Source organism: Podarcis vaucheri (assembly GCF_965113315.1).
Source record: "Podarcis vaucheri genome assembly, chromosome: 7".
Taxonomy (NCBI): Eukaryota; Metazoa; Chordata; class Lepidosauria; order Squamata; family Lacertidae; genus Podarcis; species Podarcis vaucheri.
The window spans coordinates 86,594,409-86,607,230 of NC_138765.1; the positions used below are offsets into that span (position 1 = coordinate 86,594,409).

Genomic DNA, 12,822 nt, shown 5'->3' on the forward strand with positions numbered 1-12,822 from the left:
GCCTGGAAGTAAGCCCCACTGAAATGAATGCGAATTCTTCTGACTACACTGCTAATGTTTTAGTAAACATTTCAAGTGATGTACTCTGTCAGTGAATTATGTTCAAGCATGCAGGTACTCAAAAGGAAAACCGGTAGCCACTTCCTTTCCCCCGATCCTCTTGATAGCCACACTACCAGGAGCTATGTCACCATTACAGTGGTGCCTCGCAAGACAAAAAGAATCCGTTCTGTGATTCTCTTCGTCTAGCGGTTTTTTCGTCTTGCGAAGCAAGCCCATTGACGGGTTAGCGGATTAGCGCTATTAGCGGCTTATCTGCTGATCGGATCAGCTGATAAGCGGCTTAGCAAAAGGGGGGAGGAGGAAAAAAACCCCGCAGGAACTCGCAAGGCATTGTCCTCTTGCGAAGCAAGCCCATAGGAAATTCGTTTTGCGAAGCACCTCCAAAACGGAAAACTCTTTCATCTAGCGGGTTTTCCGTCTTGCGAGGCATTCGTCTTGCGGGGCACCACTGTACATCCCAACCCAGGCTCCAGAGAAACCAGGCTCACTTCAGAGAAACCATGAGCTGCAGCCAAGGTTGCCCTTGGCTTACTGCTTCTGCTTTGCTTGCAGTGAGACAACTCATGACCCCGACCCATGCACCCAGGGGGTGGGTCAGAATCCAGACATAATGCATAGCCAACCTCTGGCTTAGCTTAAGGTAGTGCAGGAGGACCAGGAGAGGGAGTGGAGCAGAACTAGTTTTACTCCAAGAAGTCACACACTAATGCATTCATGCGCAGCCGTGGTTTGGCTTAAATGAGTGGCATGCAAACTATCCCAGTGCATCCTCTTACGTATAAAACACACCCTGTTTACTTGCACAGCGGCTCTTCTTCACATCACACTGTTAAGAGAAGGTTGCCTGGGGTGTGGAGCATCCTGCAAGGTAGCACTCTATTTGTGGAGTGCCCTTCCTCTATAAGAACCGTACATTCAGTGCTGACACCACATCATTTTTGGCAACAAGTAAAGACATATCTGTTCCCTTAGGCTTTTTAGGTGTTCAATGACTGGTTGTTTTAGTCTTCGCTGTTAAGCAGTTTGCAGTTATTTCGTTTGCCATTGTTTCTAACAATGTTTTGTTGGTTTCACTACTGTACTGATGAAGAAGGCTGGGTTACAAAAACATTGAAATAAATAAATTTGTCTGATGCTTCCCACAGTTACAGGGAGAAGTTAGTTATCCCCCTCTTTGAGGAGACCCACCATCTGTAGTGCCTCCAACAGTGATTTTCTGTCCATTCAACAAATTACTAGCTGTCACAACAGTGTTCAGAAAAAAACCAATTCCAACTATAATTAGTACAACAGATGCATTGTTCCAAGCCTTAAAAAGTCATTGAATGATCGGTGAAAGTCAGAGTGATTCAATATAAAAAAGCAAACAGCCAAAGAGCTATCTTCTAAAAATAAAATTATGGTGCCGACATTGTATACGATCATAACATTTACACCTAAAGCTAAATATACGTTTACTAATAGAGGGGGCTACAAATGAAGGACCTTTAACACAAGTTTCAAGCACCACATTGGGAGCCAGGCCAGCAGTTGTCTACACCAAGCTTAGCTGAAGCTTAAAGGTAAAGGTACCCCTGCCCGTACGGGCCAGTCTTGACAGACTCTAGGGTTGTGCGCTCATCTCACTCTATAGGCCTGGAGCCAGCGCTGTCCCCAGACACTTCCGGGTCACGTGGCCAGCGTGACAAGCTGCATCTGGCAAGCCAGCGCAGCACACGGAACGCCGTTTACCTTCCTGCTGGTAAGCGGCCCCTATTTATCTACTTGCACCCGGGGGTGCTTTCGAACTGCTAGGTTGGCAGGCGCTGGGACCGAACGACAGGAGCACACCCCACCGCGGGGATTCGAACCGCCAACCATGCGATCAGCAAGTCCTAGGCGCTGAGGTTTTACCCACAGCGCCACCCGCGTCCCTGTCAGCTGAAGCTTAACCAACAGAAATATGGTGCAAAAAGCCATTACATAGCTGTAGCAAGTAGTTTAGAACCATGAGAGACAATGTTGGCAGAAAGCACCCACTACCCAAAACCCATCTGACAGACCCACATAGCTGGGTTTCCACCAAATCTGAATGCCTTCTGAAGCTTCTTGTCCTTTCCACACTCAATGTCCTTTCCATATCTCACATAGCCTTTCCTGAACCATCCAAGCTTCTCCATTGCCATGACACTCCCCAACTCAATTTTGTTCACTCCCCAACTCAATTTTGTTCCAATACCTGACTAGTCCCCATCATGATAATCTATTGTAGATTAGAAGCCTCTGAGCAGGAATAATTGTCACTTAGGCACTTTATACAACACCTGGCACATTAAATCACCATTCAGAAGCAGTAATGGTACTGATGAGGCCACAATCTGCATGAACAATTAAAAACATGTCCCATAATCCTATGAGAACCAACTAACATGCTGAAACAGAAAGAGTTACCTGCATATAGAGAGCTTAAGAACACTTTTGGCAGATCCCACAGAAACCCTTACTAAGCATCCTCCACAAAGTCTGATCCTGTGGGATCTTGTACAGCTTTTGTTCAACTTTAGCTATAGCTGTAGTAATATCTCATTTTTTCCCCCCTAGACCAAATATGGCTTCACCTCTCTATAAGCCATTGGCTTTGTGCTTTACAATCTTTCTTGAAACAGCAGCCATAACGTAGATGTATCCAGTCTGAAAACTTTTCCTACAGTCCTGATTCTGTAGCATGGAGGTTTGACAAGGAACGCAATACATTTTTGAACGCAGGTCAGAGGCACTGAGCCATTAAAGAATGATTATGCAAGCTGGTCCTTGGATGAAGGATAACAGCTTGCTTGCAAAAAAAACACAACACACACACATGCTATTTTCTTATTATACAACTTGGACAGAGGCCGAATGTCTTTTTGCTAAAATATGCTTGTCATGAAATACTTAACAGGGCAAATGAAGGAATTTCAGCTTCAGTAAGTTCAGACAGAGGGGGCAACCATCATTAGACAAAGTAGGGCAGCAGATTTTGGGTATCACTGAGGGCAGCAGTGGGCAGGGATAGGTCTGACATATACAGTCCAACCTACTTAGATGTTTTGCTGAACAAAAGCTAATATGAATGCACAACAAAAATTCTACCGTCTCCTTGCTCATTTCAACAAGGCTTATACAGGCAACCTTTCTAAGGGAGGGTATCCTAATGTTAAGCAGGTGGGGTGTCATTTGGATTTTTTAAACTCAGGCACGAAAATGTCTTGTGCTAGCAGAGGATGTCAATTTCCATATCGTTTTTTGGCTATTAATTACTGCCACAGCTGGAATTCGTCATATTGGGTTTAGCAGCCTGCCTGCTCATGAGACAAGGAGGAAGCATTTCAGTAGAAGTATCCTACTGCATGACATTTTATTTGCCAAAGCACTAGGTATGGCAGTGACGTTAACACATATTTTATTCCAAAACACATGAGGAAGAACTTTATGAGCGACAAACTTCTGACAGACATCAAAAATATTTTAAAGTGTTTCTCTGTGCTCAAATGTTACAATATCTGTGTTTATGCTTCTGAATATATTCAAGTTTTTCAGCGGAGAAACAATGAGAGTGGAGCAAAGCAAGAATAACTGATGAATGTAAATCTCTCTTTGGCAGAATCAAGCTAGTGTGATTTATAACCAAGCTAGGGTAATTTATAACTATCCTTTCTTCAACCAAACTGCATTCTAATCAAATTGCCTACAAATTGCTTATAACAAACCTATCCTACTGCTATTAGAAAGTCTGGAGCTACAGTACAGATTATTTAATGAAAGTATGTTGCCCAAACTATTAAGAATTTCTCACATGTATAATGCTTGAACTCCAGTAGCCTGCCAATACTTGATCTTGCATAGTGACACATGTGCTTTCATCTCCAAATCCTAAACTCTTTATACATCAGTACAGCAATACGTATTCCAGCAACAACTGAAAAGCAGACATTTCAGCTGTCATCTGAAAAACAGTTAAATGATTTGAAGCACACAGTCTTTCCTGCAAAGGTTATCCATTCCATAGACCGACACATAACATTTTTCTCCACATTTATCTTCACCAAGACAGCAGGATACAACTCTATATAGGTAAGGTTTTTTTAATGTTTAGCATTTTATTATTTTTTATATACATTGGAAGTCACCCAGAGTGGCTGGGGGAACCCAGTCATATGGGTCGGGTATAAATAATAAAAGTATTATTATTATTGACTAGGACGTCCCTAGGAGGGTATGCAGTTATACATGTTAACTCCTGCTATATACTATCTGCATGCATCTTAAAAAATTTGTGACTCCAGCTGGAATAAACTACTTTCAGTTAGATACCCCAACCTCATTGATTACTAATAGGTTTAAATGACTGATCACATTCAGTTGGTGGATCAAAGACAGAGAACTAATCACCAAGCTATCAGAGAAGCAATAGCTTTCACGTGACACTGAAGGTTGTATCTAATCATTACAACAACCTTCGACAAGAAGACAGGTTGAACAAATGCCAAGGGGGAAAATAAATGCCAGATAAATTCTTTTAAAAATGGTAATAATCTTTATTAGGTTTATTAGAACCCACCAGTGAGCTGCAGAAGCCAAGCATAGTGACTCACCAAGTTTCCAGAAATGGATATTGGGGGGAGGAGAGGCAATCAGCATCAGGTATTGTTTGAAGGTCGGTTGGTTTAATTTATAACATTTTAATTTAATCCTTTCCCCAGGGTAGCATACACTGCCCCTCACACTATCTGATTCTCACAAGACTCCTGTATAGAAGACAAGGAAAACGTTGATTGGCCCAAGGTCATCCAGGGAGCTCCATGGCTGAGTGAGACCTTGAATCTCCCTGGTCTAACACTGTCACCACATTAACAATACATTTTCTAAAAGTAAAGTAAGTCCACAACTTATGTGGGAGTTACCTCCCAGGATTTCAGGCAGCAGTCTTTCCCAGCCCTACCACTAAGCTACGCCCCCTTTTATAGAAAATGTCAGGGCATGGCATCTCTCCTGGTAATAAACATTTGAATCTATGATGCTCAGGACAAGAATGTGAACCAGTAGATTTCATTTGAAGGTGGGCATGTTACTGAAGAAGAGACTTGGGAGGCAAGATTGGCTGCTGCAGATCTATTTAGAAAGGTGGTGCCACACAAGAGAAATTTTTGGTCAACTGTGCAAACCTCAAGCTTTCAAAGAATTGGTGAATAGCCCGATTTCTGTTATTTCGAAGAGAATAAAGGTCCTTGCTCCTCTACAAATTGCTGGAAAAGTATTTTCCTAAGACTTTTATCACAACCAAAGATAATCCTTCTGGTCAAAACATGTTCCTCTTTACATCCCATTCCAGCTTTGAAGTCAGCAACAGAACACGGAATGCAGCTTTATTTTTCCATCTTTAATCTTTTCCCTACCTTTCTCGACATCATGAAGGACATTCCCATTTGTTAATATCCTCTTCCTGCAGTTTCTGAGTAAAACAAAAAGTACGTTTTAACTTAATGAACAGCTTTTCACAACAGCTTCTTTAACAAACACTATTATTATCATCCAAGCACTTTCATGAGGAAGACTGCCTTCACTTAAGAATAAAATCCCAACATCTGTCAACTGTTTGTACATTACTTGTGCAAAGTCTGGCCATCCATGCATTATTCACATTTTCAAAATGCCCACACACAAGCCTACAAAAATGCAGCTGTGTACATATTCTCCTTCAGTGCTTTGCAGTCTATCCTGCCCTGTCCCTGACATCTTTTGCAATACCTACAACACTCTTTAGGCATTGCTTACTAGATCATTTTCATGTGACCATCTTCTTGTGATATCCATTGTAACTGATGGGTATTTTGTGGTTTGCTATGTTATATTGTTTTGATTGGTTGATTGTATTTGTGGTATCTTTCTTTTGTATTAATATGTTGTTAACCGCTTTGGAGACCTTTGGGCCAAAAAGCAATACTGTATCTAAATAAAACACAACGCAACTTATACCGTCTCAGCCATCCTTGGCATGCAGGTAAGCGGTCACTGTGTATAAGTTGTTACACAGTTGAGATGCTACTAGCATTACGTTTCCCATTCTATGTGTGTCCACTGAAGACACTGAGGACTGTCAAGCACCTCCTGCATCTCCGACCTGTGGTCAAAGATGAATGGGTGCACATCCACAGGCAACAGCAGAAGAGAACTTACTGCACCAAAACTGCATCCTGCTCTTACAGTTAATTGCTCAACCACTATTATTTTAGGCAGAGCGGACTTTTCTAACTGCCTACATAACCAAACAGGTCAATAGTTTTCAATTACACTGCTGATATTTGATCACACACAGGATCCCTATGTCAACTAATTAACAGCTTACATATAACTTCATGAAGAATCTGAAAATCAAACACTGAGCTTCTATAAAGTTGGAGGGAAGCAGTTTAGTATTCTGTAGAGGATGGAAGTGATATTTCCAGTTAATCCTCACTGCTTTCAAGCATGGTTACTTGGAAACAAGTTCGTCTGAAATCAATGAGATCTACTTCCAATATTTACTGGCATTGTGGGCTGTAGAGCAAGAGTTATAACATAAGGCATTACTATACAGTGGAAAATAACAATTTGGGAGAGGGGACTATAATCCTAATATTTTATACTGTGCTTTGTTATCTACTGTGCCCCATCCCCAATTCACCAGGCATTATGCTCTGCTAGCAAGAATACATGCTAAGGTGCGACCTATCTTTGTTCTTAATCAGGTATTGAAGATGGTGCATCTAAACCTATTTACTAGTATATATTATAGATAAAAACAAAAATTCCAGGCAACATTCATTTCTGCCCTCCAATCTAGTTTCTTGTTCATTCCTTTTGTTTACAGTCTATTAACCAAACATCAATGGTTGTTCCAGGATAGCTTTTGTTCCTAGCATCAGACCATCAAAGAATTAAGATTTCACACTAAGCTTCCTATCAACTATGATCTTTAACAACTACCTTTAAAAAAACATCCAAGGGTGAAGACTCTTCTTTTGGTAAAGATTGCTTCCAATGCTGCTGGAGTGCAAGATCCAGTCAACAAGGGCAATTGTGTAGATAAGCAAACTGATTGGACTACATGACATGGTAGGATTCTGTACATTAATTGTCTGATGTTCTCTCAATTCCTAGTCAGTAGAGGGCTGCAAATGGACAATCTATTATTTGCTCTGACACCTCTTCCCAGTGTCACTCACTTCTTGCCCACCTCCCCAAAATGCACAAATCTAAATAGTCAGTCCACACCAACACTCAGTATTTGTCCAGCATTTCCAGTCCTGCAGAGTCTCCAACTTTCCAGTTAAACAAGGACTAAAATGAGGGTCCAGCAACAGAGCACTCATTGACCCAGAATCCTTGAGAGACAAAGCAATCAATTCTGACAAGGAAAATCAATTATTTCAGTCATTCAAAGCAAATTCATTGATTGTTTAATCTTTTGCTTTTCAAGAGGGAACTGGGCATTCAAAGAAAATAGATAGAATAGCTAGAATAGGAGCAGATCAAGGTTGTGTTCCAAGCTTATCTTTGAAGGGCAGGGGAATACCTATGTCAGTTTCAAAATGAAGGGAAGAAAAGTGAGCCTGCATATACTGCTTTGGTAGAATATACTATCTTTTAAGAATACAGTACGTGTATGGATTCAGCAACATTAGTAGGTATCACTACGTCATTCAGTTTTAGAGAATACATTTTATCTATAAACTGGGGAGAGGCTTGAATGATGCTGCACAGTGAAAGAGAGAAGAGTTAATTCCTTGTCCTTCAATATTTTAATATACAATAAATGCTTCCTAGTTTGAAAGGCAGACAGTTTATGAGTTAAAGTTACAGAAACACACTATCCCTGCATCAAATTTAAATTAGTCTCAACCAGACAGGGAATGTAGTCTATCACTGCAGGTGAATTAACCTAAATTCTTCACCTGGCTTATAAGCCTTATATGTCTGCCACCCATTTTGTTTCAAAAAAAGATGGACATACAAGTGAAAGGGAGAGGTTACACCCAGGAGTGTGTTAGGGAGAAAGCATTCGTTTTTAATCAGATGGATGATTCTCGCTGGCACCAACCCATTTCAATCCTCTTATCCTTTTCCAACAGTCAATTTGAAGGCAAAAACCCTGCAGTAATTAGCTAGATGTTCGCTCTGGTATCACACAGAGAATGGCTAGAATGCTATTATTAATGTACCAACAAGAAGGGAGCAAAACGAGGCTAATATCTGCTGTAGTAACAAGGCATTATCAGGGAGACAGAGACAGACAGAGAAACAGAAGTGATGGAATGAATATATCATACGATAACAAGGCTTTTGTAGTTACAGCTACAGAGGCAACAAACTGGGTTAATATAAAAATAAACAGAACGATACTTCAAGTGCCCATACGTGGAGGAAACGGGTTGCTACAAGTAAAAAGCCAGAACTCAAATCAGCTGTCGGGGGTGGGAAGAAAAGAGAACCAGGGGCTGCTCACCTCAGAAAAGATGCGAAAAGGGGCAGAGGGTATGACGGCAAATGCTATAGCTTGGCATGGAGGAAAAAATATGTGTATCTAGGCTGCAACCATCAGGGTCTAGTAGGGAGAAGAGGAAAGGCAGGATTCCTATAGGCAGAAGATGCCAAGGTGGAAAGAAGGGGCAACTGTGGGACCACATTTGTGTGAACGCACACATGGAAATCAATGACTCCAGGCACATTGTAAAGAGGAGTTCGCGGAAGGGTGTGACAGCTGTGCATGCTGCAACTATTAACATTGCACAAAACAGTGTACAGTACAAAGGTTAGTATGGATTATTCGGGGGGGGGGAGGAGCAGAGAAAAAGGTGGGTTGCAATAACTGCGCCTTATAAACCAGGAGATGCAAAGAGTAGAAAGAAGGCAAAGTCGTGAACTACTGGTCCAGGTAGCCAAAAGAAAAAGAGGTGTAAATTCCGAATATTTAGAAGGGAAGGGCATAAGAGGTGAACAAAATGGGCTATCTTGGGGGGTGGGGGCGGGGAGGTAGGCAGATGCAAAAGGACGTGGGCGCGGGACCCACCTTTTTGGATGGGGGGGGTCGTTATTCTGGGGCAAGGCAATGCTTGGAGAGGCCGGTCAAGGGGGGGGGGGTCCCAAGCGGCGTGTGGACACCTGGGCGGGCGTGTAAGGATAAGGGGGCGGCTTTGGGCCTGACAGGGCAAGAAGAAACCAGCGATCATGGAAAGAAACGAAACGAGAAAGGGATGCTCAGGAAGGATGGCGAAGCCGGGGAGGGAGGGAAGGAGCCCAGAAATAACCTGGATTTTTGTGGGGGGCGAGGCATTCGGGGGGGCCGGACAGGGGGGCGTTAATGGAAAAATGGGGCACCCCCCCTTCCCCCATCCGAGCGACCTTCCCTCCCCTCACCTGCCATGGCTGGAAGCGGCTGGAAATGGCGGCGGCGGCGGCCTGGGGTGGCTGCGCTCCCTCGCAGAGCGGCGGAGACTGAGGGAGCGCGAGCGAGGGGACTTGGCGGCCGAGGCATGGAAGAGGAGGAGGAGGAGGAGCAGGAGGCGGAGGAGGCAGGACGCGAGGGCGGGCAGGCGAGCGAGCGAGCGAGCGAGGGCCGCCCCCTCCTCACAAGATGGCGCCTTCCGCCGCGGCCCCTCGGGCAGCGCGGAAAGAGCGCGGGCGGCGCCGGCGGCCTTCCTTTCTCGCGTCTCCCCCCCCCCCCTCGCCGGGGGTGATGGCGTCGGCGGCGTCTCGGAAGCGGCGTCGGCTGCTTCTCCCACCGCGGCCCCTCCGCGGCTTGGAGGGAGGCGGCGGCCCGGCAGGCCAGGGATGGAGATAGCGCCGCCGCCGCCGCCTTTGTTCTTCTCTGAGGAGGCTGCTGCGCTCGCTGTTGGTTTTCATAAACGGATTAATCCATATGCTGTGTGTGTATATCTCTATATATTTCTATCTAGGCGATGTACATGAAACGGTAAAACCTATTTTCCATAAAATCCTCGGAGTGGAATAAACGAACCAGTGGACATGCCTAGATTACTTATTCGGACAGGATATATTATTATTATTAATATGTCGCCTTGTACCCGCAAGTCTATCCAAATACGTTAATTCGACCATATATTTATTTTTGCTATTTTTTCCCTGTGTTTTTATACAGAATATGTTGATATGTGTGTGAGAGGGAATGTATTATTGCTGCTGTTATTTGCCTCGGCCAACATCCAGCCCCGTCATTTGAGGGGGGCGGTGGCTCAGCAAACCCCCAAAGGAAACTTGGCCGACAAATAAGAAAACGAGCCAATTGTTGTCTTGTTTCCCCTTTTCCATGCTCTCAGGGCGAGTTTCTTCTGAGTTGTGGTGACAGGTAGAAATGCAACAGGTTCAGCTCCCCACCCCCCACTCCGTGGGACGCTCTCACAGGTCCTCGTCGTTCTGTGTCTCAGGAGGACCCCTTAGCTTAGCCCCAGCACCCAGGTGCCTGCCAGCTCTTTGGGACTACAACTCCCATCAGCCCATGAATCCTATAGGTGGGCTGATGGGAATTGTAGTCCAAAACATCTGGGAGTCCACCAGGTTGGAAATCACCAACCTGCCTGCTTGTGGGCTTCCCACTGAGGCATCAGACTGGCCGCTGTGGGGTACAAGGTGTGCTTGTTTTTTTCCTGCCTGCCCCAAAGCTTTTTAGAGGTGGCCTACCTGAATGGGGGTGAAAAAAGGGAGCACCTCCTGGAAAAAAAACAATTTCTGGGTTCATGGTAGCACCTGACTACTTATGGTTGGGTCTACAGTATATTGGTTTTTTAAAAAAATATATAGGGCACGTTTTGCCTGGTATTATAGGAATTCTAAGGTCTCATATGGGACGCAGGTGGCACTGTGGGTTAAACCACAGAGCCTAGGACTTGCCGATCAGAAGGTCGGTGGTTTGAATCCCCATGACGGGGTGAGCTCCCGTTGCTTGGTCCCTGCTCCTGCCAACCTAGCTGTTTGAAAGCACGTCAAAGTGCAAGTAGATAAACAGGTACCGCTCTGGTGGGAAGCTAAACAACGTTTCTGTGCGCTGCTCTGGCTCGCCAGAAGCGGCTTAGTCATGCTGGCCACATGACCCGGAAGCTGTACGCCGGCTCCCTCGGCCAATAAAGCGAGATGAGCACCGCAACCTAATGGTCAGGGGTCCCTTTACCTTTTACCTTAAGGTCTCATATATATAAATCATATGTATGTATTTGCCTTGTTGATTTATGATCATAACTATATATACCACATGTCTGAAATAGTATAGGAGGAACAGTCATGAAGCCATTTTGACTCTTCCAGCCACCTCAAAAATTCTCTGCAGTAAGGAAGGAAATGGGGAAACCTCCCCATTGTCTCTCTGCTCACAAATCCTGTCTTAAGGGCGTATTGTGTATGAATAGGGTGAGCCTGTGACCTGGATTCAGGAACTAAGTATTTAGCATCTCAAAAGGAATGGGTAGGCTGTCCAGGTGAAGCAATCAATCCTGCCAGACAGGATTTATGCTGTAGCCCGCCTCCTTCTGTGATGTATGTATGATGTTTTGGGGGTTGGTCTCTGGCTACAGTGTGGGCAACTTCAAAAGTCTATAGAAGGGTTTGCGCACCATTGTTCTGGGACTGGGTCCTTCCTGACTCCTGCAGTGGACCCTCCGGATACAAACTTAATTTGTTCCGGGGGTCCATACATATCCCAAAAAGTCTGCATCTAGAGACGCTGCTTTTGCGTGCACATGCGGCGCATTAGAGCGCTTCTGCGCATGTGTGCACGGCGAAACCCAGAAGTATACACTTCCAGGTTTGCTGCATTCGCAACCCGAAAGTTACATTACCCGAAGGTAACGTAACCCAAGGCTCCACTGTATTTCCTGGTTGGCCTCTGTTATTTTCTCCTACCGACAGAGAACCTGCTTAAGGACTCTATACGGGCTCTTAGATATGCCACAGGGAGCAGTTTTTTTCTTATAACACTGGGAGCCATGTGTATACTCTCTTGAGTTACATGATGGAAGAAATCAAGATATAAATGTAATAAATAATACTGAGCAATACACACATAGGATCATGCTGTAAACCCCTGGAACATTTTTTTGGGTGTGCGGGAGAAATGGAGGAAACATAAATAGAAGAAATGTTTTTTTTAAAAAAACCAGGGTGGAAAACAGGAAATGGAGAACAGAAGATAAGGAACTGGGTGCAAATTAATAAATACATAATAAGAAAAGAATTGTGGAATATTAGTAGTAAGCTAGTAAGCATGACCAAAAAGAGCCAATTCACCTGACTCTGCCATTTTTAAAACATTTATCAATTCTGTTTGTTTTCATTTCAAGGCTTTTGCAGGTTTAAAAGAAGGGAGAACATAAAAAAAATAAATTTGCACAGAACAGAAAGACTACAAAGCATTTTCTTAATCAAATATTTCAATATTTATGGGGGGGCACGATTGAAAATATCTGTTTTACCAAGTCACAGATGCACACAGATAAATCACTGCACATGTTAAATCTGTGCCCCCTGAGGTCCAGCACCGAGGGCCTTCTGGCAGTTCCCTCACTGCGAGAAGCCAAGTTACAGGGAACTAGGCAGAGGGCCTTCTCGGTAGTGGCGCCTTCCCTGTGGAACACCCTCCCACCAGATGTCAAAGAGAATAACAACTACCAGGCTTTTAGAAGACATCTGAAGGCAGCCCTGTTTCGGGGAGCTTTTAATGTTTGATGTATTATAGTATTTCAATATTCTTTT

At 44.0% G+C, this 12,822-nt stretch overlaps 1 protein-coding gene across 7 annotated transcripts in view; it reads right to left on the reverse strand.

Annotated features, from left to right (window-relative positions):
- The window catches only part of SLC23A2 (solute carrier family 23 member 2), an 81,873-nt gene extending 72,003 nt beyond the window's left edge, over positions 1-9,870 (reverse strand). For 2 of the 7 annotated variants that reach the window (XM_082230079.1, XM_082230069.1), the window contains exons 1-2: positions 9,478-9,869; positions 5,478-5,533 (exon numbers count right to left, since the gene is read on the reverse strand). Coding sequence is in view for 1 of the 7 variants with exons in the window: in XM_082230078.1 (XP_082086204.1) it covers positions 5,478-5,507 (30 nt within the window). In the remaining 6 variants the exon portion in view is untranslated. Of the gene's footprint in view, positions 1-3,877; positions 3,899-4,676; positions 4,830-5,477; positions 5,534-9,477 lie in introns of those variants that run through there. The other 5 variants (XM_082230070.1, XM_082230075.1, XM_082230072.1 and 2 more) reach the window with 4 other exon arrangements.
- Between the last annotated feature and the right edge of the window lie 2,952 nt (positions 9,871-12,822).